This window comes from Cucumis melo, chromosome 12 (assembly GCF_025177605.1).
Source record: "Cucumis melo cultivar AY chromosome 12, USDA_Cmelo_AY_1.0, whole genome shotgun sequence".
Lineage (NCBI taxonomy): Eukaryota > Viridiplantae > Streptophyta > Magnoliopsida > Cucurbitales > Cucurbitaceae > Cucumis > Cucumis melo.
The window spans coordinates 23832210-23860146 of NC_066868.1; the positions used below are offsets into that span (position 1 = coordinate 23832210).

The window sequence follows — 27937 nt, forward strand, 5'->3', positions numbered from 1 at the left end:
ATAAGTTTATATATTAAACACTTCTTTTAACTTTTATTATTATTATTATTATTATTATTAAAGAAAAATTAAAATTGATTATTTCATTAATAACCTATTTACTGATAATAACAACAATAATTTTAAAGTTAAACCATAGTTTCGTAGATGGACAGAAGCATGACAAGGCAACCCTTCCTCCCCACGTGCATCCCACGGTATTTTTGTAATTTTTAATTACCTACCTTCAACAATGTTATTTTAAAACTTTCCTTTATTATAATATTTGTTAATAGTTTTATTTATTTTTTATTACAATATTTATTACTTTTTTTAATATTGAAATTGTTTACCCTTCAAATACATATCATTATAATTTAAATTAAAATAATTTACGTTTCAAACAAAAATCATATAATAACTGTAATAATCAAACTATTTATTTTAAAGGGTCTTTAAGAAATTATTATTATTCAACGATCATCACATGAAGATGTGTAAAAAAACGAGTTCGGGGAGGAAAATACTAGAAGAAAGGAGGAAATTGGAGCAAGCGGCTCAAAGTACTCATTTTGTCCTTGACTTGTTACTGTTTTCTCTTCCGGATGACCTATTTGATCATGTGGACCAAAGAAAAGGAAAAACTGTCATACGACGTACATTTAAAAGATATAAGTAATAAAAGGAACAAATTTATAAAAAATATAGTAAAATATAGTAAAATATTATTTTTATTAAGTAATAAACCACAATGGTCACATCTAACTATAAACGATAAATACCTACTTAGATCTATCGTCGTCTATTATAGATAGAATATAAAGATATATTATATCTATATAAATATATTGATTCAATCTATTGTATTTAAAAATATTTAATTTAACCAAAACCCCATAAAAGAAATAGATAAGAGTAATTTATTGTGTTCATAAATTTGTAAAGAAATTCTTGAAGAACAAGGAAAAATTTGACATTCTTAAATGTTACATTAACTACATATCTTACGTGGCATATTTGTCTGCATGTATCCAACGGTAACTGATCTCTATATTTTGGATCTCCAAGAATGTTCAAATGGTACATTAATTATATATATACATTATATGTCCTTTTTTGGGAAAATAAAATTAATTGTTTTTGGATTTCTTAGATTTTGGAGAAAAAAAACTCTAATTAATTTAATACAAAATCATTGTTTATTTATTAGACAACGAATCTGACTGCCCTAAACCCAATTATTTTAAATCCATTTGCCATGATGGAAACTTACTTTAATTCGAATCATTTATAATATCTTCAAATACGTATAAAGAAAATGTGATGATTTAACTATATTGTCTAAGGTTACATAAATGGTAAAAACAACATTTATGACATATTTGGAGGAAGGATTGTAAAGAGAAAGGGTTGGGTTATGTAATCCAATCCTTTTTGGGAAGAGTTATATAACACTAATTTTAGCAGCTTAAATTTACTTTAATCCTTCTTCCACTATTTTTCAATCATTTCTCAACTTTTTCTTAATTTTTTTTTTCTTCATTTATAATTTTTATATTTATGAGTTTTGTTAATTTTAATTTTTTTTAAATCATAATTTGTTTTTAAGTTATGAATTTGGTACAATTACATTATTAAAATTTTAATTTTTTACTTTACTCTTGAATTAGATAATTTATTGTGATTACACAATTAAATTAATTTAATTACCTTCATTCAGCTTTATGTTTCAATTTATATCGATATATTTGTAAAATTAAAATTTTGATATCAATCTCAACTTTATTGTATTTTGTTAATTAGCTTCAATATCTAAGAAATTTCAATTCAATAAACAAATGGTAACATTTTAACAAACTATAGCATAATTTGATTACAACAATTAGAAAACTATATGGACTATTTGATTAAATTTAAAATTAGTGGGGCTGTAATTTCAACAAACCTATTATTTATAAGTGGTTTGTCTATATTTTTCCACTTTTATAATTTTATTTTGGTTATTAAATTAAGCTTGGTTAAATTAATATAATAAATATGTAGTTGGTAAAAGCGTTGATTGTTATTTTTTAGCTCCGATACTTCGTATTTTCAATTGTTATTTGCACTTATTTACACGTTTACGGATTGCATGCGTGTCACATTCACAAAAACCAATTTATTGAAACGTAACGTATACTTAAAAAATGTTGAAAATAAACATTGTAGTTAAATAAATTAAGGCAAATTGTTTTATGAAAACTAGAACGATTTGGTAAAATAAATATACGGTATTCGTGTATTAGATTTAGAATATGAATTTTAAAAATAAAAAAAACTTATTCACACATAACGATTACTTGAAAAATGCTAAAAATGAACGTTGTATTTAAAGAAATTAAAGCAAATTGTTTTACGAAAACTATGACGATTTTGTAAATTAAATTTACGAAATTTGTGTATTGTATTTATAATATGAATTAAAAAAAATGTTTATATATATATAAAAATAAATTTTATAACACTACCTACATAATCCTTCCCCTAAACACATTTTATCATAGTATTAGGTAAACTTAACCTCTCATAATTCTTATCCAACCCTTTTTCCAAACGGCCAATTAACTTTTAGTTATACTTTCAAACCCTCCACAATAACAATTAAGTCTATAAACTTTTAAAAATGTTATAATTGGACACTCTAAGCTTATAATAACCGTAAAAGTTGAATCTACAAATGATGTAAATTGAATTTTTCAAACTTATACGTCCAATACAAATTATATAATTATAAATTTAATGGTTCAATTATAAAATTTGAATAAATTTGGGGCTTTATTTTTAGGAAATTGCGTCAGATGACAGAAAAAATTAGGAAAAAAACCCATAGCACTTTTTTTTTTTTTTTTTCATATTGCGTATGACAAATATGATAAGTAATTAATGATATCATAGGGCTATCATAAGGCTATCAGAGGACTATCAAAGAGTTATCCGCTTTTAAATTTGCTACTTTTGCAATTTATAAAATGTAGTAACATAAGCGTATTATTATAATTTTTTATTATTATTTTTGCAAATGCCCCTGAATCTTAATTTTAAAAGTTTGAAGGTATAATTGCAACTACAATTATACTTAATTTAAAGGGTCTTCTAAAAAATATAACAAAACGTCAAAATATTTATATAACAATTCTAAAAACGGAAAAAGCCCACAAGCCCATCATGAAAAATACAAAAAATATCTCATCAACAATGGGCGTAATGGTACACTATAGTTTAGATTTGTTTTTTCAATTCTATTGTTTAATTTGGTTACATGATGGTTCAATTAAATTGGGTTACACGATTAGATTTAGTTATACGATCGTGCCAAATCTAAACAATTTTTTTACGATTGTTCATAATTGGCGTCTAAATGATTTTTTTTTTCCAAAATTGGGTAGATTTGACTAAACGAATTTTTTTTTGACATTCTTTATACACGATCTTTTATATTTGGTTACCCCAATATAAATGTCTAAACCATTTTTTTTCAATATTTCTTATACACGATGTTTTAGATTTGATTACCTTAATCTAAACAATGCACGCAACGAACCAAATAAAGGAAAAAAAGAAGAAAAAAGAAAAAAGACATACGCAAAAAAAAAAAAAGAAAAACAAGAAAGACTATCAAAAGAAATCAAATTTTGGTTACCCAAATCTAGCAAGAAAAAGAAAATGGAAAAAAAGATGAAAGGACAAAGCTAAAATATTTAAAATGACTAATTTTATGAATTTTATTAATGATCGTAAATATTTTAGTAGTTTGTTATATTTATGAAAGTTTTACTAATTTAATTGTGACTTTTGTAATTTGTTCTTGAATTTATATAGATAAAAGTTCAATTTTTTTTGGTAAAAGCTAGAAGTTCAAATTTCCTAAAATTTTCGAAGTAATTTAACTATTAGAAGTTTGTTTTCTTCATATTTTTTTTAAAATTGTATGAAGGCTTCCTTTTAAAAAATTATATATTTTTTTGTTAAAAAATTAAGGGTAATTATAATATGTAGCAATTTTTAGAATAATTATTAAGTATGTAGAAATACTTTAAAAAAATTGCAAATATAGCAAAATCTATCGGTAATACATTTCTATCATTGATAGACTCTTATGGTTTATCAGTGATAGACCAACATTTGCTACATGATCTATCGGTGATAGATTCTTATCATTGATAGATTTTGACAGAATTTGCTATATTTGCAATTTTTTTAAAATGTTGCTATATACTTAATTATTTTGAATATAATTGCTACATTTGCAACTATCCCAAAAATTAACAAAGAAACTTTTATTTAAGTAGGCACAAAAATGACACTTTCTAGTGAAGTTTTTTTCACCTCCTCAATACATTCACGAGTCATTCATTTTCTTTCTACTCTAACATTTTCTAACTCTCTTGGTCACATCTCTTGTTTATACACGTGATATCTTAAAGTTCAAATAAAATGAGAATTAATTCTTGAATTCTATGAACATTCTAAATCCATACTTTTATGTACTTCAAACATAACTCTTGAAAACTGGTCTACCCATGTGTTCAAAAACTTTCTACATTAATTAGTAATAGTAATACTTTCTATTTTAACATTTTTGTGCAATAAGTATCATGCGATAATTATCGGGGGCTTCCATTTCCTAAGAACACAAAAATAGTATCAGAGAAAGAGCGTGGGAGAAAACATTAGAATAACAATAAGGCTAAAACATTGATTACACAAAAATCCTTAGTCAATGTGTAAAAAGAAGAATCATAGTGGACAATATTTTCAAATTCTTGTTCAATAGGGGAAAAGTAAATCTCCACCAAGTGGATGATCTTAAGACAAAGTTTCACTCTCAATTGTCCAAATCATCGCCCACCATGCTTGAAAAAAAAAAATCATTATGTTTTTAAACAAATAAATTATATTGTTTTTGAAGTTGGGAAGTTATTACTTAAATTTTGGACTCATTAACAATTATATGAATAAAAACTCAACAAATAATTTATTTAAGTGTATTCATGTAACGTTTGAACAAAGTGGGGCAGTACAACTCTCATTTTTATTAATTGAATCCCCATCCCATTTATTTCATTTTCATGTATATAATAATCATCTTTTATAACTCTCATTTCTAATTCTACATACTTATCTTAGTTTCAGTATAAATAGGTATGATCACTGTACATATGTGCTGTCATATTCAAAGATTGAAGCATTGCTTCTCCTCTTTCATTGAACTTAAACACCGATATTCCCCCGTTGTTTATCTCGATTGATCGGAACCTGAACCATGAAACACATTGACCACACAGTTGTCTTCAAGATTTTGGAATTTGGACGGTGTTAAATATTAACAAAGTATATAATTCTTTTAAGAATTCCAATATTAGTTTTGGTTCGAATGGATATTATAAATGGCAGCATAACATACCTCTCAGGGCCAAGCCCCAACGCTGTGCAGATGAGTGCTCGCAATATAGACTTGTGAGTGACCACCACAAAATTCTCCCCCTGATTATCAACGAAAGACTTGTTAAAAGGCAGTCAAGCTCAAGCAAGCTTGTCATTGATATTATAGATTATGTGAAAACATCTCACAGGTGATAATAAGATTTCCTTCCAAGCCTCTCTTGCTGTTCCCCAAATTTTTCGAAGAGGGTAGACGCCATTTACGCAAAATTCAGCAGGATCTTCTCGCCATGTTGTGTACTCCTTTGGATAAATCTTCTTAGCATCCACTGCCTCCAAATTCTAATCATGATTTCTATGATCGAAACAGAATGTATAGAATGATGTATTCTAAGCAATATTTTAAGATCTACTAGAATTCTAAAATTGCAAACTCAGAAATCGGGTTGTGAGATAAAGAAGTTCCGAGAGAAAAAAATGTTTGTCCTAGAATTTAAAAAGGAGAATTCTCCAAAAACATTCTTCAATGTGATTGTAGATCATGGCGTTTAGTGTTTACTAGCTTGTTAGAACGTATTTACTGATGATAAGTTCAACTTCAAGTTGTTTCCAAACATAATCTTCACGATTATTAGCAAAATGGTGATCATAATTCTAGTATGCTCAAACAGGGGGCAGACCATTTTTCATTCCTTCGAGGAAAAACAGATGGGCTTCCTTCAGAGAATCAAGAAAAACCAGTTCTTCTTCTCTTCCTTGCCATAGAACTTCAGCAGTTGACTGCACTCAAGGAAAGAAATGCAATTGGATATGGAAATAACAGTAAATTATAATGAAGAAAATATATATATATAATCTTTGGATCCCTCTCCACCTTGGCGCGTGATATTGGACTTGCGAAACATCTATCAAAATTTATGTTTGCCAAGGCTCTTCTGCATTTTTCTGCTTGCTGCACCCCTGTTTGTGTTAAGACAGATAAGTCCGAGCTTCCCTGCATGTTAGTTCAACAAAAGTAGGCTAAATGTAAAATAAAATCCATGTGCCAGAACAAGAATGGGATTTGTACATCAAAGTCCAAAGTAGTTGCTACCTTAACGGTCTTCTCAGACATAGAAATATCAAAGCTTCATATTAGTAATCAAATTCAAGCAGGTATTCTTCAAAATAAATTGAAGTCATCTTAAGCGTGGATATTAGCAACTACCTGCATAATTTTCGTATTCATCAAAGAATAACACTTCAGACTTGGCAGCAAGATTAATGTTTTTACAGAGAGTTGAACTTTCCAAGGGAAATATTTGTATAATAATCTCTCTTTTCTCTCCTTCACTCTCCCATCTGTCAAAAATTTTGTGGTGGGATGTAGAAATTTCTTGTGGCACACTTAGCAAGGAAGTATTCTCCTTAGCCAAATATGGGGCATACATTATTTAATCAGGCACCAAATAGTCCAGCATGTTGCTAACAGCTTGTTAGGATATTTCCTAACAAGAATCAAGATCTAAAATATATTAAGAATTAAAGAAAAAATTACAAGATAACCCAAGTACAAAGGAACTTGGAACCTCCTTTTTAAGTGCTCTCACCCAAGCCCTCGATCACTCCACGAAATAGCCCAACTTTCAGTCTTCACTCACTCACCCTCTTGCTATTTATACAACGTCCAGTAAATAGCTTTCCATCTAATGGCCATTGTACCTCTTAATACTAACATACTAATATTCTTATCTAGGTACCTAAAATAGCTCCAAACGTTTCTCTTAATGAATAACTAAACCAGCAAGCCCAAGAAAAGTAGATGGAAACTTGGCTGTTTTAGTCTGATGCAAGTCTCTAGAAGCACTTACTTTTCAATCTTGAAAGTTAGATCAAGAGGTGTGACTTTCCTTTGTACTTATAAGGCTAAACCACCATAATCATAGTAATTCATCCTTGAGACTTTCCATCAACCAACGTCTTCTTTGAACCAATGTGAGATCAACCAACGAGTTTTGAGATGATCCCTTATTGCAAACATTGACAGGGAAAGTCCAGAACAAACTAAATAGCTCAAAAACACAAACAAAAGTACATCCAAGAATTAAACAGACAGCACAAGGCAATTGATGTCAAGCAACCCGAGGACTATTTCGCATACGGCCAAGGTTGAAAAAGCAATATATACAGATTTGGTGTTTGTTTGTTAACTCATTGTCCGACCCAAATGGGTAAATTTAATATTGTATTACTCAACACTCCTCTCATTTGTGGACTTGAAATATGTACGATCCAACAAGTGTAAATCACTACCAATTAGAGAGGAAATAACGGGAGGAAATAATGTTATAGGAGTTTGAACATAGCACCTCCTCTAATATCATCTTAAATCATTGATTGACCTAAAAATTTAAATCAATTTTTAATACTTTGGAATGATTTTCTAAGTGCTTAAAAATGCTATTCAATTACAATTGCAGTTAAAAATATTTTTTCATGCATCCCCTGGAGAAGAAACAAAACAAACCTGTACTTTACTTTCTTCATTCCAAGTGCTAAGTCCATGCCTTACAAGAGTAACCTTCTTTGACGTAGAGATTGACCTTTCAGTTAGCGACGTTGTGGCTTTTCTAAAATCAAACGCTCCTCCAGTCATAGCATCACCATTTCCAAGCTTCTCTGCCATAAGTCATCCAAAGCAAGCCAGCAATCAGAAGCCATTGATATAAATAAAAACTCCACAACTAAGTGAAGCAACAAATAACTGCCCAGAGTAAAATCCGTGTATTTTATTCATCAAAATACACAGATTGGGTTGTGAATTCATGGAACGAGAGAAGAACAAGAGCAGTAGACAGAGGAATCGATAATGTTACCGGTAGCTAGAGACAAATCTCGAGTGAAATTTGAGCAGTGAACAACAGAATTCCCACAGGAGACATTAAGTAGTAAAGGACGACTCCGACGGTAGGATAAGCGGGAACTGTAACTTGAAGTGGAAGTTAGAGGAAGGATGGTCATGGAAACAATCCCAAAAGCCATGTTGTTGAAGGAATGGGAGAGATTAGAGATTGAAGTGGTTGATGGGGTAGTGAGATTTTGCAATTGTGGTGGTTTAGGGGCGTTGTTAGTGGCGGTGGTGGAGCAGATTTTTATGGAAACAACGACGGGGGAGTGGTGGGGAATAGTTGAAGAAGATGAATGGGTTTGATTATATTTGGGTTGTCTATGGTTCAATCCAAATCGCGGGAAGATCTTTTTATCCTCAATTGGGATCTTTTTTTCTTATTAGATTTCCCTTCCTTAAATTAAATATTTTTGTTTAGCCACATCATTCACGAGTTGGAGACCAAACCTTTGACTATTAACTATAACTTAGGTCGCATGATTATGATAACAATTACTTCATTTGCTTCAATGTTTATCTATCAATTGCAACATCCATTTGTAAACGAAAAAAATTTGTGTCTTTTTCGTGCATGTTTGGTTTAATCCTATTTATTTTCTTTCAATACAACTGTAGTCCAACGAATATAATGCTTATATTATCAATTTCGAGGTTAAACGTATCAAACGCTTTAATTACAATATAATTCCAAATAATTTAAAAAATAAGTCATTTTTTAAATATTAAATGGTTTGACAACAATTTGAAATATATATTTTAAACTATTTAGAACTTAAATAATAATGACATTTTTCAATACATTTTTTGAACCCTTAATTTTTAGACACTAACTTTAATATCAATTATTTTAAATAAAAATCTTTTAAAAAAATCATAAATATGACAAAATATTACAAAGATATTGAAATATAGCGAAATCAATCTAAAATAGGGCAAACTTTTACATTTTATTAACGATAAATATCGATGAATTCTATAGATATTTATAGTCGATAAAATTTGTCGTGACTATAATAATAGATTTTAATATAAGAAAATTATTGAAAATATAAGATTTATATTAGATATTAAACCTAAAATGGCATAAGGGGAGAATTGAGAAGTTAGGGAGCCAAAGCGCGGGACGCCGTTGTCCATGGAAACAACAACATGACCGATTCTTAAGGCGACAGATCGAGAGAATGGATGTCCATGAAATCGAGAAAGACGAAGATGACGGCCCTCCTCCTGGATGGGAACCCATCACTCCATCCTTGCCTCTACCGCCGCAGCCGCAACTTTCTCGTGAGTACTTCCGAGGGTTATTTCAGATTTTGTGTTTCCGAATCTTCGTCTTGGTTCTGAGATTCGATGCATTTAATTTCTTCCCCATCTCTGTCTCTTTATACATTTAATTGAACTTCTGCTGCTTGACTTTAAAAACTTAAGCTGACATTTTCCTTTTGTAATTTTTGGACAATATTTTCTTGTGTTCGTGTTTGTGAGCGAATTGATTTGGTGGTTTCTTCCCACTGCTTGTAACTGGCGAATATGTTAACTTAACTTAGCAGGAAAACTCTTTCTGAAAATTTTCCAATTCGAATCTATGCAGTGTGAATGGACAGTTTAACTTTGGTTATTGATTTGCTGCGACTTAAGCAAAATGTTAGTTTTCATTGTTTATAGAATCAATATCATTTGGTATTAGTGCAACCAAATTTCGGTCAAAGCCTCATTCCTGTAAGCATGTTCTGTTGCAAGTCCCAAATATTGTCATTGTATGTATTTAAAAATCTCCTCATTGGAAACGTTTTGATCAGCAGCTGACATGGCACAAATGGTCTGTGGTACATGCCGTCGCCTGCTTAAGTATTTAAAGGGAGCCAGATATGTTCAATGCTCTTGGTGTTCAACAGTTAACTTTGTGTTAGAAGGTTCCTTCTCTTTCCTTCCTTCTTTTTTAGGTTTTACTATCATTCTCTTTCTTAAAAATTATCTTGTTCATATGCTATCAGCTTTTTGCTAAATTTTCACCAATTCCGAGGCATGTCTATGTTGGTTCTAAGATGCACTTGTTTATATGCTGTTTTCTTTCTACTGCTTCCTATTTCATTAGAGGGTTGATTGTTTGGCTGTAGTTTTGAATGGTTGTTTCATGTGGTTGTGCTGGCCTGCTGGGTGGTGCCTGTGGATCACTTTCTTTTGAGCTATATGTAATTATTGAGCTATACATTATGTGATTGCGCCTCCAAACATTAATGGTCTACATAAAACCAAGTATTGTAGGATCTACAATATTTTTCAGATGGGGCATAGATGAGTTTAGCCACCTTACAGACATTCAAATCTAAATAAATTTCCCTCATTTGTGCATTCAAGGTATCCGCACCCTTGTTATCGGTGCCACCTAGTATAATTGTTGAATTCCATCGTCTTAGCCTTGGGACAAGCCAACACTAGTATAAATTAAATAATTGTTCATAGCCTGAAATCCAATGGATCATTACTTTGTCAATTTTTTTTCATGCTTTACTATTCAGCATCAACTCAAGAAGTCTTCATAACGACTTGCTGTCGATGTCTTACGATTCAACTTTTCCTTTTCTTTTATTAATGCCTTGCATTCTCTTTCCAGCTCACGAGGTTGGACAAGTTAAATGCGGTTCTTGTGCGGTGTTGCTTATGTACCCATATGGAGCATCATCAGTTAGATGTTCTTCGTGTACCAGTGTGACAGAAATTGGGGTATGTCAATTTATATTCTGGCAAAGCTTTTTCTAGGAAAATATTTATAGTGGAGTCGAAATCTTTCTGATTGTCTCATTTATTCATTATGTTGAAGCATGATTTGCTGGAAATGCGATTTTTCTTTAATCATTGGGTGAGTAGTTTGTTCCTTGTCTAAAATAAAATCAGTAAGGCATGGATGTGTTGAAACTAATCCTTCCCATCACTCAATGTGTCGGCAATGACCATGGAGCAGAAGCCATTTTTCTACAGTCGTCTTGTTTGATGGAATTATATTGTAATGTGCAATATGTATCGAGGTAGATACTTACCAAATTCATGCCAATTGATAGCATTAGAACTCTTTGAATATATATAAGTTTTAATACTACTTAGGTCCAAGAACTTTCAACATCGATTCAATTTGGTCTCTCTATTTTCAAAATGTTCAAAATAGTCTCTGTACTCTTAAATTCAATTTGATTCCAATATTTTCAAAATGTCACTTTTGGTTCTTGGTACTTTTTGAAAAACGAACATTTTGATCCCTATACGCTAAAACTTAACATAAACAAAAAGAGCTAAAAATAAAAATTAAGATTTAAAAAATGATCGCTTTTTGTAAGTACAATGATCAATATGAAGAGACCAACTTGGACTAAATATGAAAGTATACGAACTAAATTAAACCAAACTGCTCTATATATATAATCTCTTCATTTTCTAGTGAAACAAGGGTGATCATTTGGGGTAATTTCAACTTTTCTTGGCTTTGATGAAGCTTGATTGTTTGTTAATTGTATGAATGAGAAACCATGACAGTAAATTTTAGCCTCTGACGGATTTAAATGGGTGTGCAGGTTCATAATAGACGGCCACCGTGGTCTGTTCAGCAGGGACAAGCAGCCCCTCCTACCAACTTTGTTCAATAGAATTTGTTTTTCTGAGTTTCATTTAGGAAAAGATGTTCCATTTTCTGAGTTTTTCTTTTCCGTTGCAGCCTTAATCAGCAGGCAGAGAAAGAAAAGAGAAAACTATCAATCATTAGTGCCACTTTTATTTCCTTATTATTAGCTATTGAGTTTATGTAAAGAAACTTAGGAACTCACCTTCTTAACTTCCAACATTTTTTTTTATCTTAAGTTTTTTTGACTTGTGACTTGACTTGTTGCTTTATGTTCATTTTTTATTGCTGCTGATTGGAGCCCTTATTAGTTGCTGCCAATCTCTGGGGTGTACTTAATTGTAATTTGTAAATGGTATGAATCTTTTTTATTGTCAAATTGTTGAGGTATAATTTATTGAGATGAACCGTCTAAATATATCTATGATCGTTAAGTTTGATGATCCTTTGAGATATTGGGCTTAAATTTTTCTCATTAGCATTTTCTTTTTTCGTTTGAACTTTAATAATTTAACTTTGATAGATGAGGACTGATTGGGTCTATAGTGTAGATACAGAGTCTAATAGCATATAAAGAAACAAGATTGTCAAATATGCCTTAACAGACAATGCAATTGTCCTTCTAGCATTCATACCTTATTGAAAAGTTGAAATTTCGGCTCTTTGGCATGGGGTGACTTAGAGTTAAAATTCTCCACACGATGTTTCAAATTCAAACTTTCGTTTGGAATTCTAATAGGTTTTTCTTAAAGCAATTTTAACATTACAATTTGTAGAACTACTTTTTAAAGAGGCAGAGCTGCTATAGCCATAGGCCAACCACGACCCTTACGACTCAAATTTGTATTTCAATTTACAATCCAAACTATAAAGAAAACTAATCCTCAAAGAGAGGATCAGAGAAATATGTCTACTAGTATGTATACTAGATAATTGCATCAAATAGTTTGCAAAAGAGAAGAGCGGATCTATTTTTGAGTAAAAAGAGTGATGCAGAGTAATAATATTTCTCAATTCATTAACACCTTTCAATCATCAGCTGGGAAGTCCTCATCTGAGCCAGTATCAAGAAATGAACCAAGAGTCTTCCTCAAAAGGCTGAAAGTCTTATCATCCTATGTTCCAGATCCACAAGTGTTTAATTAAAATTTCCGTTAGCATAAAGGTGGAAGGCGTTAGTTGAGTTCTGATTTATGAATTACAAGTCGTACTATACCTGCTTTTTTCTTTTCAAAGACTCTTCCAATTGAGCAATCTTTTCAGCACAAGCTCTCTCTTGTTCAGATATCAAGCTCCTTTCTCTCTTTCCTGTTACATACGCGAAGGGAATTGGATAATAATCATAATCATAATCATAATCATAATCATAATCATAAAACGTTTTGAGCTGATTGATCAATGACTTCTTGCTTACTCAGTTGTTCATATTTCGCGAACAGCCTTTCTTTCTCCTCTTCAAATTTTGAAATGGTATCTGCCAAAGTCAAACGGTATCTTGAATTACGAAAATATATTTAAAGAACCGCCTTGAAGAAGAAAGAGGTGGCTTTTCTTAGAGCTTCCAAGGGTTTGAGATCATAGGCTCATAGTGAATATACCAGAATATCTGATAGATTGGCAGTAGATAAATGAAATTGACTTGAAATTTCAACCAAATAGTGAAAGGTTCTTCAATACCAATATATCATACACATTTAGTAAGGATTCCAAAAGGCAAAGCAACTAGTATCGATGGAACACACATATTGTAGTTGAGGACCTAATTCCATGGTCAAAGCCTTCAATTGCCACTCACCACTATGATCAGTCTCTCAGAGATTGAGGATTCTTCTATGCTATGGAATGAAACCTAACCTCATGAATGCGATCTTGGAAAATTGTAACGTGGTAAGGATTTACTCATGATAAAGGTCTTGCTCCAGTTGATATTTTATAAATAAAATGAAAATTAGTCAAAACAGTAGTAAATATTAAATAATGCATACTTCTGACTATAATACTCGAAGTGGATGTTACCTTTTATGGCCTGAAGATGTGTAGCTTTCTCTTTTGTGAATTTCTCGTAAAGTGCTTGGAATTTAGCAGTTTCGTCCTTCAAACAGTTTTCACACTATAAAGAAGCCGTATTGATTTTAACACAACATATGGAAAATGCATTAATGGAACGTAACTAGAAACGAAATATAATGACTTCAAATTTGAGCTTGGATGGCCTCTATTTCAAGTCGTGGTTATCCACCAACCTCTTTTGAGCTTTTCGATAGAGCTTTTGCAAAATTTTGCCTGAAATTGGTTGGAGGAATTAAATTGCATTCGTTCGTTTATAACTAATTCAACCAAAATTTGAAGCAAGCAACATCTGAACTCTCTGTATAGTTCTAAAATCTACCTGTCCTTCTCAAGTTTAGATTTCACCTCCTCAATCATTGTTCTCATCTCAGTCGCTACACTGTCAATAACATGAAATTAACATTTAGAACATTTTTCTAGTGCAAGACAAGAAGAAGAGTATCGGCTCAGAAAATAAATGAACTCCTCAGTCAATAAAAACCGGCATGGATTGAAGTTGGAAAACGGTAAAATGTTTGACAGAAACGGTGAGACGAAGCAAGTCTGATCCAGTAAACTAAGTTTGAACAGGCTGTCATTTCAAGTTTAAAATTGAATCACATCAAACAAATCATAAAATCAAACTACGAGTGAGGCCAGGTCAATTCTACCAGAAGAAGAAAAACGAAGGTACAAATGAGTAGCCGTGTACAGAAATTCGAGAATCGGAAATAAATTTACAAGAATACAAAATTTCAGCAGCTCCAGTCAATAAAAGTACCGATCGAACAAAACCACTCAAATTACCTTGAGATCGTCTCTTCATTCTTCTTCAGGTCGTCCTTATGAGCTCTCTCTTTGATCTGATTCAACGCCGACACTATTCCTTTGAGATCGCTGCAAACCGTAAACATCATTTTTAAGCTACTCCAAAACATCACCAGAATTAAAGCGGAACAGAAATGGAAAAAAAACAGTACGTACTCGGAAAGGTCGAGATCAAGGTCGATATCATCGTTGGTTCGCGTCCTTTGTTCGGAGCTCGTGAGATCGGTGTCGGAGACACGCTTCCTGGATCTTGTTTTAGCGGTAGGAATTTTGATGTTCACCATCTAGATGGAGGTTGAAGGAAAAACTTTGGAAATGAAGATGGAGAACCGTTCTGTTTCGAAGCGTTTGGAAATTTTGAATTACTAAGACTTGTAAATATTTGGCGCGCCAGTAGCGCTTCGTTTAGCTGTGAATTCAAATTCTCTTTTTTTTTCTTTTGGAAGGACCAATCATTTGTGTCCACGTTGATACCTACATTACATTTTCTTTTCTTTTTAAGAGTAAATGATGTGGTGATAGTCTTTATAAGATGTAGTATCAACACGAGGATGATTAACTGATATTTGCTTATATTATCGATTTCTAAGTTTGAGATTTAATTCAACACTTAACATTACTTAAAACTCGTTTAAAATCCATGCGAGTCTCAAAATCAAAATTTGCAAAACGATGAATTTTCAAATACAAAAAATGGTCAGTAAAAAAATATCATATTTGATGGGTGTGGTTTCTTTCCTATCCTTCGGTATTAAATGTCCAAAGAATAATTATGACTCAATTTCTCATCTAGTAAACAGTAAAAATATTTTTTAATCATTTTTTTTAAGGTTAAGACTCTTAATACAACCTTTTTTTTTTTTTTAAAATTTAGGGATATTTTTAAATGAACTACTAATTATCTTTTTCATATATACCAACGATGAGTATTTTTTGAACTTTTTGTGGTTTAATGGATTTTTAAGAGCCTTGTTGGTCCTGGGGATCTCATCACCTAAATCCCAACCAAATGACTTAACCATATCCACCATTACTACAAACTAGCTTAAAGGCAAGATCGGGTTGACCACAAAAAGCACGTGAATTTCTCAGTTAAACAATTTAAAGCCCGAGGGTAACTAGAGTGGAGAGTTTGTAAAGGTTTGTCGCAAACTAAACTAAATGGCATGAAATAGAGGCAAGAAAAGAATCAATACGAGAAATTCTAGTTTGGGTTATCATGGAGTTTCCTTATCCAAAATATTTGATTACATAAAATTTCATTATAGAACTAATTGTTAGTGCCTAACCAATTTAATTAGAAAAGCTAATAAGTTACAAATTGAAAAAGAATGAAAAGCATGCAATTCTAATTATTCTTAATTGCAATAGGATCTACAGTCAAGTTCGGTTGAATGTCTAATTTTCAAGGGCCTAATTTAATATTTGATTGGTTCAATTCAAAATTGGTTAGAACAACGCTTATTTGATTTGATATTAGTGAGTTAACCTAAACTAACGCTTTTCTAGATTAGTATGAAACTTAACAACACAAATCAAACATCAACTAAAAGCATCAATCATACAATCCACAAAAGCTAGACATTTTGAAAAATATTCATCAACCACAAAACTGATAGTGACAAATCAATAAGTTTCATTTGAAATCAAACAAATGCATTGAAATAAAGAATAACTCCTAGAAACCCAAGCTAGAAACAATACCATAGCACATAATAATCATAATGAACACTAATTGGAATTGTCTTGATACACGAACAGACCAAAAGAAAGAAGAAACTAGAGAGAAATTGTATCGAAATTCAACTGAAACAACAAATGAAACGATCAAGTCAGATAAAATTGTATTTACAAAAATCATGATTGCATCGTGACTCTAGGACAACGCTCCAACGTTGACGGAAATCATTGCGTGCCTACACTTTGTAGCTTTGTGATGCTATGTACATTTTGCGAATTTGGAGAATTATGCCTTACAACGTCAAGGAATGTCATAGTGCTACAAAGTAAGGGCCAAGATAGGTCTTTCTTCACTCTTTCTTCATTGGTTGATGTTATTAAACTTTGCTATATTTAAAAAATGTCTTTTTTAAACTTTTATAAAAAAAATGAAATATTCATTTATAGTTAGAAAAATACATTCTATTAAAATTCTAGATACCTATATCCTTATTTGATAAAAACTCGTGTATCATGTACAACTATTTGTTAGGGTCGTCCTACGCCAGAAAGGAAAATTATTAAAGGGGAAATTGGGGCCATGGCATTAACTATCTTCATCATACTAAATTGACCGATTTTGATATGAACTTTAGTTAGGGAAGGAGAAAAATATGCAAAAACACTATATTATATATATGACTAAGCCTAAGGTTGTTGTCTTTATTTTATTACACGACCCTACCGATTAAAATCAGAGTCTGGTACTATCCTTGTCCTAGGGAGTAACTTCCAACAATAACAAAAAGAAAAATGTTTCTTTGTGTAGAAAAAAAATGTATGTGCACATTATACGTCTCTCCATAATTGACTATTTTGTTTTTATTTATTTTTAAATACCATCTTTCTATTTTTAAGTTCATTTTATTTTATTATTTATTTTTTTTACCAATGCTTTAAAAAACTAAGTTTAACTTTTGAAAATTAAAAAAAAAAAGTATTTTCTTTATGTGTATGTGGGTATTTTGAAATTTGGCAAAGGCGAATTCAATTCTTGTACTTATGAAAAATAGTAAAAATTGCAAGAAAATGAGAGAAAATAAGCTTAATTTTAAAAAAACTATAATAAAAAATAAAATAGTTATTAGAGAGAGTTGTACGGTTGTTGCTTCGGAAGGAAATATTGATCACAAGGATATTGGTTCACAGTTGTATCCTTTTCTCTAGCATCATTCTTTTGGTCTAGTGAATGTTCTTGTAATAGGACCATTGACAAATATTGATGCTTGTTGCTTTTTTGAAAAAAAACAAATTTGATTTTTGGATGGATCGATGAATCAATAAACTTAAATGTTTTGATCAACCACTTTGAAGCACAATAATTTAATTGAAATCATTGCTTTTATGGATTTTGAATTAAGCGAAAAAGAAAGTTTCTGAATGCAAGTATCATTTATGAAGGATGACAAGTGAATGAATGTTTGGAACAAGTTTTGTGATAATTTCAGATAGAGTAGCGACCTTAAGATTAATTAGTTGTGAAAATAAGTTGGTGATAATGTGGCAAGGTACGTAACATGAAGTTCAAAAACATTATGAAATTGAAGAAGATATCGTAGGATTTGAGCTAATTATTTACGTCTAATTAATGAGTGTCTGTGTGTGGTAGATTAAAACATTTTCTTGTGCATGCATGTTCTAAGTACATTATAACCTTTCTCATGGGTCATAATGCCATATAGGTTGTGTTGTAATTAAGGCTTAAATCTTCTTGTTGGATCAAATTATGCCTATTGCTAATATTTAAATTCTATTTTATCTAAATCATAGAGACCAAATTTTAGCCTCCATACTTTTAATAAAACTTAAAAATAATCTCTATTATTATTAAATCATTGTTATAAAGATAGATGAGTTATTGGCAAAGAAAATTATTAAATATATGTCAGCTGGGACGAAGAATGGTTAAATATCAATGAGTTGGGTTAAAACCCAATGGGTCAAAATATCAAATAGCTAAGTTTCAAATCCGACTAAAATGTAAGCACAAAACAATTGTTACGGATTTTTCTGAAAAGGCTATTCAACATCCATTAAATATGAAGTTCTTCCAACTGAAATTACGGTTATCAAATCATTCTTCATCGTCGTTGAACATCAATTCCATGGGTTCTTTTTTGATTCAATTTCTATTGACCTATGGAACTAGCCTTCAACGACAAAAATGCGATGATGAAAAATAATTTGGTAACCAAAGTTTTAGTTTAAAGACCTTTATATTTGGAATGATGAAGAATCTCTTTAAGAAAAATCTCTAATTATCATTTTGGCCTAAATTAAGTTAGATTTGAACCTATTTGATATCGTGATCCATTTAGTTTTAACCCAAACTCGATTCACTATTTGTAACCATTCTCTATCAAAGTTGGCATATATTTATTAATTTTCTTTGCCAAACTCATCTATCTTTGTAACAATATGATTTAATAATAGGGAATATATATTTTTCAGCTTGGACGTGGACTTGTCCCTTCCACTCACAATAACCCATCTAACAACCTTTTCCAAATTTCTTTTCTAGACCACTGCAGTTGAGGGTTTAAAGTATGTTCTTTTTAAATATAATAAAATTAATTAAACTATTTACAAAAATAGTAACATTATATCGATAAACAAATTTATTAGTTTCTAATAGTCTCTATCATAGGTGCATTTTAAAATTTTGCTATATTTTACTAATAAATTGCCAACAAGTCACACGAGAATCGTTGCTCATCAAGTTGGCTTGATCGTAAGCAACAAAGGAAACCTAACTAAAATACTCATTGTTTTAGGAGAGTTAAAACACCTACGCATGACAAAAACTAGTGATTTGATATTTGAGAAATAATTTTAAAGTTGTTATTTTGTTTTTAGATTTTGAAAATTTTAAAATGTATATATTTAAAATTTCATGTTTCGATAATATAGAAAATTTTAGAAAGTTAACCTAATATGAAATTTTAGTTATGATTCTTCGGCCAAAAAGATTTTGTTCAATATATATCTTTCTTGATATGTCCTAATATGAGATATGGAGTATGGATTGAAATACTATATTGCCATAAAAAGAAAAACCTTCTTCTTTAAGATAGATATTAGTATAAAAACGATAGTTCGAATTTCTGTTTAACGTGAGAAATGATTAAAATTGACGATTGAAAATAAGTATTTGAATGTTTTTATCCATTCCATTTTGATAGTTATTGTAATTACATTTCATTTTAATATCTATCCATAATAGGTTATATAATATATCAGTTTTACCTCTTTAGTAATAGTGATTCCTAGATAAATGTACTTAATGAATTGAGATTTATATGCTTACATAGTTATTTCAAAATTTCAACAAAATTGGTTGAATATTGTGAAATGTAATATATTGATATAAATCTTTTTTATTTTCCTACCAATTTCTTCATTCTTTTTTCCATTTGAATGCAGAAATAGGAAAAAAAAAAAATTACAATTATTTGAATACCTAAATATATGGTGGTTAGTTGTTTTTATTTGCAACTCTAATGTATAAATAATTCATTACAAAGAGACTTTAATGTATAAATAATAAACCATCAATGAAAAGGTAATCAGCTATATATACATATATCATATTGAAATTCTACCTCCTCATCATATCTCAAGTACCCATCAAAATCATATGGACTTTTCTCATTTAAAAACAAAGTTGTGTTTGCTTGAGTGAATTGGAAACCATTGTAGTTTGAGATTAGGTTGAGAGTGTAAAAAGATAGGGTGAGTGTGGAATTATTAAAATTGGGTTGAAAATAAAGAGTTAAAAATTATGAATAAATGTGAATAAATTTTCAAATTTTTAATATCATCTTCTAATAAAAAGTGAGACATCAAACAAATCCAAATATAATATAAATTAAAAATGAGAAAAAAAATATAAATGTATAACTCTTTTAGTTTATAAATTTAAAAATTAGATTTTAAAAAAATAGTGTCACATCTATTCGAAAGAAAATAATATGAGTTGTGTTAATGTTGTATTTATGTTGATTTGTTATTGAAGGATGGTCGACTTCAGAAATTGGGAGCTAAATTCTCTTTAGAGAACTCCTCTATTTATAAAGTTCCTTGGTGTGGTTTTATGACTTGGTCTGTTCAGACCATATCTATGGGCTTGGATTTGGTTCATATTTAATTTTGGGCTAAATTAAACTTATTTTTGGGTTTAATTGAATTTTATACAAATAAATAATATTTAATTAAAATAAAGACATTGTTAGAATTGTTAATTTGTGTCTCAACTTTTAATTAATCCCAAATACAATTATTTTAATAAATGACGTAAAATTTATAATTGGTTCCAAAATTTCTTATTCAACAACATCAACTCTACAAGTAATTAATTGACGATAACCAATAATAAAAGGTTACGAATCAAATTTGATGAATACAATTATAGAGTTTGAAAACTCACAGACTTAGCCAAATGTAATGTAACTCAGAATGACAAAAAGTGTATTTTTCTAAATTTTATCTTTTATGTGAAATTTAAATCTAGGAAGAAAATATAAAACAATCTCTTTGACACGTTTAATAGACTCATAAATTTTAAAATATCTAACATTATTTAAACTATCAATCTAAATTCGTGTGGTTCTCTCTAACGTTATCTTTTAAAATATATTAATGTATCAAATACAAAATTAAAAAAAAAAAACTTAAATATAATTTGCATGCATATATATAGGGTATTATTAGCAACTAATTCTTTTTTAAATATTGAATATGTCAAGAAAAAATATTTGATACAAAATAAAAATTGGGAGATCTAATAAAAATTAAGAAATATTAAAAGATAAGGCATTGTATTAAATTTTCTTTGATATACAATTATTTTCGTATTTTCTTAGGTTCAATGTCTATATTTTTATTTTAGACTTAAAAAATTAGAAAAAAAATATATTACCATTATAAGTATATTAAAATTAATGTAAGTGAATTTAAATTTTCACTTTCATTTCGTATGTTATCTATAAAAATGTCTCTATAATAATTAATATAAACCCTTGGGTATTAATTTATTATTAAAATTATAGACTCTTTAGTCGTTTATTTAAATATATATATATTGAATTATTTGCTTTTATAAACATCAGAAATGTTGATCAACTTCGACCTTTTATATACATTTTCATCCCCATTTTGAACTTTACCTATTATATAGGTTTTAAATTTTAGGAATTAAATCAACATAAACTCCAAGATTTTAGTGATTAAACTAATAATTTATAAAAATCACTCATGAAATATCAATTTAAATATTAAAAATGGAGACCTTTTAAATCCAATTTTAACACTCGTTAAAGTTTGATAGCTCAATTGAGAGTTATAATTATAAGTACCAGATTTTTTAGCAATTTGGGTAAAGCATAAATAATAAGAATAAAGTTCGTGAGATAGGCTTTTGGACTGGGATACTATAATTTTGTCTATAAATTGATTCCGCCTCAAGAGCACTCATTACTCATTACTCCACTTTCTCTTTTACATAAATTCACGATAAACATTTGTGTCCAAGCTCCTCAAATTCACAGCTCTCCCGCTACACCTCTCGGTAACTCAACCTTTCTTCTTTTAACACTTTAAGCAGCTTCCCTCTCATAATTCTCCTGTAAACTCGGTTTTCTTTTTCTTCACCATCTTTGGATTTCCTTCAATTATTGATCGTAGGTTTCGTTTCCGATTTCCGCCTTATTGAGCAACTGTGACTAATTATTCGAATATGACTGGTGTGTCTCTTTGTCAAATGCATTATTTCGATTTATTTTTCAGAGTTGGAACTGTTTTGGGATTGAAATCCGTGGCCGTTCTTTACTTTCTTTTCTTTTCCTTTTTTTTTTTTTACTGTTCGTTCTGTTTCGATTTGGTTTTCAGTTCATCGATCTGTGTGGATTAACATTCTTAATAGCGAAAAATATCAGCCGCTCTTGTTCATCTATATGAAGCAATCAATCCTCTGTTTTTTCTTCTTTTCAGAAATTCGATTCTAACTTTGAAGATCTCGTTTGATATTAAGAATGGCGATTCTTAAATTCTAGGTGTTCACATTGACAAGATTGGATGAAGAAATATCAAGTTCCTTTTTCATTTTTCTTTTAGTGCTTTAGCATCTTCAAACTACTTTCTTTTTCGTATTTGATCCGCAGATTTTCTAGCTTCTACTTAACATTTCTCTTTTCCAATAAAATAATTAATTTTAAAATTGGCATCAATAAAAACCCAACTTGACCATTCTCTCATTCCAAGAGAGAAAAGAGAAGAAAAAAATGAACCTTGACATTTCTCTTGTTCATTTAACAAATGTCTAAGAAATGGGGTTTTGAAGTCAAAGGTTAAGATAAATCCAAAATTTTATGTTGAATTGATTTTTAGAAATTGAGAGTTTGAATTATAGTTAGGGTTTAGTGTTTGTGTTTGATACAAATCTCATCACGACTGTTTATGAGCTTTTTATCAAGTCACCAGTGAATATTTTTTGAAGTTCAATCAAACTACACAATTTAAATACTAGCCTTTAAAATTATTTGAGACTAAACTTGTTTGGTCTAAGAAGTTGGGTATGGGTTTTGCAATTAGAAAATTCTAAATTTATGGTATCAACCTTCCCAACTTCTTAGAGTTAACAATTTTACTTGTTCAATATAACTTTTTATTTTTTTTTTAAATTATAGGAATCAAATTGGTAATTTAACTTATTTTTTTATTAAATATTTGGTAGAAAAAAATATAGTTTTTAAAGATAAACTTTTGCAAAAAAAGTTTGAAATTTACGAGGTAAGAGATCAAAATAGATTAAATAAAAAACTTAAAAATTAAGTCTGATTTAAACTTATTTTTGAAATTATTTCCACTAATTCTAAGATTTTTCAGACTAATATATATTTAACTTTCAGTCAGATAATTGTACATCAATAAATCATAACCATATTAGTTCTAATTATTTTCTAGAATTGGATGGATATATCCTTACCTTCATAAAAGACACAAACTTTTGATCATATTAGGATCTGCCAAAGATTTTTGTGGTTTTGTACCACTTGGCCTGTCAATCTAACCACATTTAACATGGTTGGGCCACGAAAAAGACAAGATTGAAGGCTGTAAGAAAGAACAGTTCCTTAACACATTATGAGTCCGAAATTGTAACTCATTTTTCTTATTTTTTGACCTTTCCTATGTTGAAGTTTCTCATCAAAACGCTTCAATTATTTGTAGATCAAGACATGTTTCATATTTATTCTTCCAAACCTTATTTATTTCTTTTTTCTTTATGTGATGTTGTCTTTTTCAGGTCCAATTTAGTGTTAAGCTAATTTGTAGAAGGCTTATAGAGATAAAATGGCCTTTGAGCACTACTTTTCCCATGGATGGAGGAAGCAAATTCCAGCTTCAATGGCAAATTCTGAGAAGTTTAAGCCTTGTTTTGATTGCAACATTTGCTTAGACTTCGCATCTGAGCCTATAGTTACCCTCTGTGGCCACCTCTATTGTTGGCCTTGCATTTACAAGTGGCTTCACGTCCAGAGCGCTTCCCTCGCCCCCGACGAGCCTCCGCAGTGTCCGGTTTGCAAGGCCGATATTTCCCACACGACAATGGTCCCTCTCTATGGCCGTGGTCAATCAGCCGAACATGCTGAGGATGATGCCAGAGGGACGCTCATACCTCCTAGACCATCAGCTTTTGGCAACAAGGCTCTAGCAACTATCAGATCTAATAATGCTTCTAGCCAGCAGTTTGCTTATGGAGACCTAGATCAAAACCAAAACTACAACTTTGATGTGTATGATAGCTATGAAGAGGACTCTGGCAGCTCGTTGTTTAGCCTCGAAGACAACCCGGTCGGAAGCTCTCATCATCCTACAGCTGGGTTGCTCGGAGGGACAGTTTATGGTAGGCTTTATGGGGACTCGGAGAACGTATACCGACACCCAAATTCTTATGGTTTAAGTGGGAGTAATAGTCCTCGGTTGAGAAGGCAGGAAATTGTGGCTGAGAAATCACTTAACAGGATATCTTTTTTTCTTTTCTGTTGCTTCATTTTGTGTCTTGCTGTATTCTAATTACAATTGGAGATTTGTGTAGCTTTTCATTTGTAACCATTTTTGTAAAGGGATATGAAACTTTGGTACAATAGATTAATTAAACACACCACATTTTGTGTAGCCTTTGATTTTTCTTCGAATAAGGAACTGCCGGTTTGCCGGTTAAAGGTACTTCATCAGTTATTCATAGCAAACAAATCATTAAATATTTGTGGGCTTCTTGGTCGACTAACAAAATAAATTTATAAATTTAAAAAATTATGTTCATGGTACAAAACCCACATTTATACACTTGATACCTCATATACATATTTGATATATTCTTGATGTCCACTCTGATACTCTTACACACTTGATATCCTTTTAAAAGACACTTGATACTAATACAAAATTGATATACACTTGATACATTTGCTATACACTTGATACATACTTGATATATCAAAATTTGAAATATAAGTTTCTAAGTCTAGTCTTAAATCATGCTGATAAAGATTAATACAAAATTCAGTCTTAATACAAGATTGATACAAAATTAATACACTTTTAAGGATAGCCTTAAAAGACACTCGATATACTTAATACCAAATTTGTAGATTCATGGAGGTGCACTTTTCATTCTTTTTCTTTATCCTTTTCTTTTTCGTTATCCTTTTCTTTTTCTTTTCTTTCTAAGAAACAAAATAATTACTAAACACCCCTTCAGTACTTCACTGTTCTTTTAGAACAAAAGTTAAATTTGGCAGATTCAGTCATCATCGCTCTACCAATATATCATGAGCACGAGCAGGATTAAGGTTATCTTTTTCCCTCAACAAATTCACAACTTTCTCAGCTTCTTCCACATCTTGCTTTCCATCCGAAAATGCTGCCAAAATTTCCTTGACGTAGTTCAGTTCTGATGGACACAAACTGGCTGCTTTCTTCAGTGTCTCAACTGCCTGAGGAAGTTGATCTTTCTGAAGATATCCACTTGCTAAATAGCACCACGACTCGACCGAAAACTTGCCTCTTACATTCACTATCTCATTTACAAGCTCCTCAGCTTTCTCAATTAGACCAGCTCTACAATACGCATCAACCAACAAGTTTGGAATCCGCACGTCGTAGGACAGTTTCTGGGTCTCCCATTCCTTGTAAATATCCTCCGCACCTCTGATATCGTCTAATATCAAAAGTGATCTTATCATGCTGATGAAACCTTTGTTGAAGATTTTCTCTTTCTTATAGAGATTCCATATGCGGTGTACCTCGTCTTTCTTTCCATTTCTGGCATATAGTTTAAGGTAGACATTAAATGCATGACCTTTCTTTTTGTCAGTTGCTAGGCGACCTTCTGATTTCTTCAGCATGGAAACGGATTTGTCTATTAAGCCAACTTTATTGTAAGCATTTGCAGCAATGACATAACAGTTCCAATCTAGAACAATACTCGTATTTGATTCCATTTGTTCCATCATCTTTTCGATTCCCGTACAATCAGATGCAGCAGCATATGCACTTAGTCGGATGCTATATGTGAATCGATCGTAATAAACACCCTTTTCTTTCATTTCTTTCAACAGAGAATCTAATCTCTCAAATTCTCCAATTTGATGATAAAGATTCATCATGATATTGTATGGGAGAGTACTTTTAGCATAACCCATTTCCTTGATCTTCTGCAGGAAGGCATTGGCTTTATCCACACACTTTTCATGGGCATAGCAATTAAGAAGAGCTATATGAACATGATACCTTTTCAACTGACTAGGCATGTTATTGAAATAATCTTCTACTTGTTCCAACCCATGAACTCTTAAGATCAAATTCATTCGCGTAGCGACATCATCAGTCGATAAAGGAAGGTATCTTTTATCACTCATCCACTTCGATATCTGAAGATGAAAGAGGGTTTCAAGAGATGGGTCAAAACAATAATACTGGTTAAAACATAAGGAATAATTCAATTTAATATGAAACCAATAAGCCAAGAACTCTCCACAATGTAGCTTCTTTGATAGGTCAGAAAGAACAACATGGAAAGCAAATCACTCTCTGATGTACTCGTTATTCTTGCAAGTTATAGCATTTCAGCAGAGCTAACAAATTACATAGAGAAAGATTTGAGAGGAAAAGCAAGCTAGTTCCATGAAAGTGAACTCTGCAGCACAAACAAAGCAATGGCAGAACAGCAAGACAAACTATCAATGACAAAAGAGAGTTATCAGACGTGAATTTGAGATCAAATGAAGAATCACATGTAATCTAAGAGGAAATAGAAAATAAAATCATCTCCCTCAAGAGTCTAGAGTTGTTTCCTGACGAACTAATTTCATTCATTACTTCTACATTGGTTAGAGCTGATATATGAATAATATTAAAAAAAGAGGAAATAAAAAACTTGGTTGACTTAAGAAACAATGTTACTCACTCTAATGCATAAGTTTCATGAGTAATTGTGTGGAAGGAAAAAACAAATTACTTTTTTATAGAGGCAGCGCATTGTCCACAAGATTCAATGGACGATACTTTGTGAAAATAAACCAAGCTCGACAAAATTTACAAAAGGCAGAATGTTTTACCGGCGAAAAATATTTGGGAAGAAAGGCATATGTATAGACTATTCATCACCATTTGAATAGCCATATCCCTTATGGAAGTTGGTTAATTACGAAATACATTTATGCATGAGACAACGCAACTCCACACCAATTATCACATACTGTCTATTTCAACAAAGAAAACAAAATCCCGGCGGTTTAGCAAGTTCATAGGAGAAGAAACCATGCTGGAAAATAGATGAACACATTATTCATTTAAAGAAATCAACAATGCCAAATCGTTTGGACCCATTTACCTCAATCAACAAAAACATTTCACATGAGTAAATCAAATCAAAACCATCATACTTTGACGAAGTTATGAATAAGAAATCAAACCTCAAGAGCATGTTTGAACCGCTTGTAAACCCTAAGCTCCTTAATGATCTTCTGAAGTTCTTCTTTCTGAACAACCCTGCCTTCTAATACCCACTGATCAAGAACTGGAATTACAGAGATATTAGGGTCACCCACCGGTGAAATCCTTCTGTAAAGGTTATCCTTCACAAACGTAGAGTAGAAATTCACCAATCCTCTCCTTAATGCAATCAAGTTCGTTGGTTTTACAGATTGTAAGAGCTTCATTTGGACAGCCAAAAGAGAGGACAAAAAAAAATGGAGAAACTAGGCGCCGCCCAAGTATCGAAGGACAGTGAGCTCTTCAGCTGATGGGAAGAAAAACGTTTGGAGAAAAAAAAAATTAACAAAAATAAAAAATCAAAATGTTGCTGCCCAGGATCGAACTGGGGACCTTTAGTGTGTAAGACTAACGTGATAACCACTACACCACAGCAACTTTGGACATTT

At 31.0% G+C, this 27937-nt stretch overlaps 5 protein-coding genes and 1 non-coding gene across 12 annotated transcripts; 2 read left to right on the forward strand and 4 right to left on the reverse strand.

The window, feature by feature from the left end:
* Positions 1 to 4965: 4965 nt before the first annotated feature.
* LOC103486394 (probable 2-carboxy-D-arabinitol-1-phosphatase) lies at positions 4966 to 8604 on the reverse strand. Its single transcript, XM_008444340.2, has 7 exons — positions 8256 to 8604; positions 7907 to 8058; positions 6275 to 6394; positions 6081 to 6180; positions 5590 to 5729; positions 5423 to 5502; positions 4966 to 5274 (listed from the first exon to the last, which is right to left on the reverse strand). The coding sequence occupies exons 1-7, from the start codon at positions 8419 to 8421 to the stop codon at positions 5148 to 5150; spliced, it is 885 nt and encodes a 294-aa protein (XP_008442562.1). The 5' UTR covers positions 8422 to 8604; the 3' UTR covers positions 4966 to 5147.
* A 733-nt stretch (positions 8605 to 9337) lies between these two features.
* LOC103486365 (protein LOL2) lies at positions 9338 to 12276 on the forward strand. 2 transcript variants are annotated; one of them, XM_008444313.3, is made up of 4 exons: positions 9338 to 9571; positions 10087 to 10200; positions 10902 to 11011; positions 11854 to 12276. In XM_008444313.3, the coding sequence occupies exons 1-4, from the start codon at positions 9469 to 9471 to the stop codon at positions 11923 to 11925; spliced, it is 399 nt and encodes a 132-aa protein (XP_008442535.1). In that variant the 5' UTR covers positions 9338 to 9468; the 3' UTR covers positions 11926 to 12276. The 2 variants fall into 2 exon arrangements, with proteins under 2 accessions (XP_008442535.1, XP_008442544.1); XM_008444322.3 differs by having other exon boundaries at positions 9360 to 9571; positions 10090 to 10200.
* Positions 12277 to 12378: 102 nt separating this feature from the next.
* On the reverse strand, positions 12379 to 15153 carry LOC103486349 (uncharacterized). 2 transcript variants are annotated; one of them, XM_008444278.3, is made up of 8 exons: positions 14931 to 15153; positions 14754 to 14843; positions 14287 to 14346; positions 14141 to 14180; positions 13914 to 14007; positions 13312 to 13371; positions 13114 to 13205; positions 12379 to 13012 (listed from the first exon to the last, which is right to left on the reverse strand). In XM_008444278.3, the coding sequence occupies exons 1-8, from the start codon at positions 15056 to 15058 to the stop codon at positions 12926 to 12928; spliced, it is 651 nt and encodes a 216-aa protein (XP_008442500.2). In that variant the 5' UTR covers positions 15059 to 15153; the 3' UTR covers positions 12379 to 12925. The 2 variants fall into 2 exon arrangements, with proteins under 2 accessions (XP_008442500.2, XP_008442507.2); XM_008444285.3 differs by having other exon boundaries at positions 12674 to 13012; positions 13914 to 13989.
* A 6654-nt stretch (positions 15154 to 21807) lies between these two features.
* Positions 21808 to 24668, forward strand: LOC103486320 (E3 ubiquitin-protein ligase RMA1H1-like). 5 transcript variants are annotated; one of them, XM_051079885.1, is made up of 4 exons: positions 21918 to 22059; positions 22176 to 22234; positions 22482 to 22543; positions 23797 to 24668. In XM_051079885.1, the coding sequence occupies exon 4, from the start codon at positions 23844 to 23846 to the stop codon at positions 24564 to 24566; it is 723 nt and encodes a 240-aa protein (XP_050935842.1). In that variant the 5' UTR covers positions 21918 to 22059; positions 22176 to 22234; positions 22482 to 22543; positions 23797 to 23843; the 3' UTR covers positions 24567 to 24668. The 5 variants fall into 5 exon arrangements, with proteins under 5 accessions (XP_008442466.1, XP_050935841.1, XP_008442488.1 ...); XM_051079884.1 differs by lacking the exon at positions 22176 to 22234 and having other exon boundaries at positions 21906 to 22059; positions 22482 to 22580; XM_008444266.3 differs by lacking the exon at positions 22176 to 22234 and having other exon boundaries at positions 21906 to 22059.
* Positions 24669 to 25018: 350 nt separating this feature from the next.
* LOC103486303 (pentatricopeptide repeat-containing protein At2g20710, mitochondrial-like) lies at positions 25019 to 27853 on the reverse strand. Its single transcript, XM_008444212.3, has 2 exons — positions 27470 to 27853; positions 25019 to 26425 (listed from the first exon to the last, which is right to left on the reverse strand). The coding sequence occupies exons 1-2, from the start codon at positions 27713 to 27715 to the stop codon at positions 25304 to 25306; spliced, it is 1368 nt and encodes a 455-aa protein (XP_008442434.1). The 5' UTR covers positions 27716 to 27853; the 3' UTR covers positions 25019 to 25303.
* Positions 27854 to 27926, reverse strand: TRNAV-UAC (transfer RNA valine (anticodon UAC)). Its single transcript has one exon. It is a non-coding gene; the product is annotated as a tRNA-Val (tRNA).
* Positions 27927 to 27937: the final 11 nt, after the last annotated feature.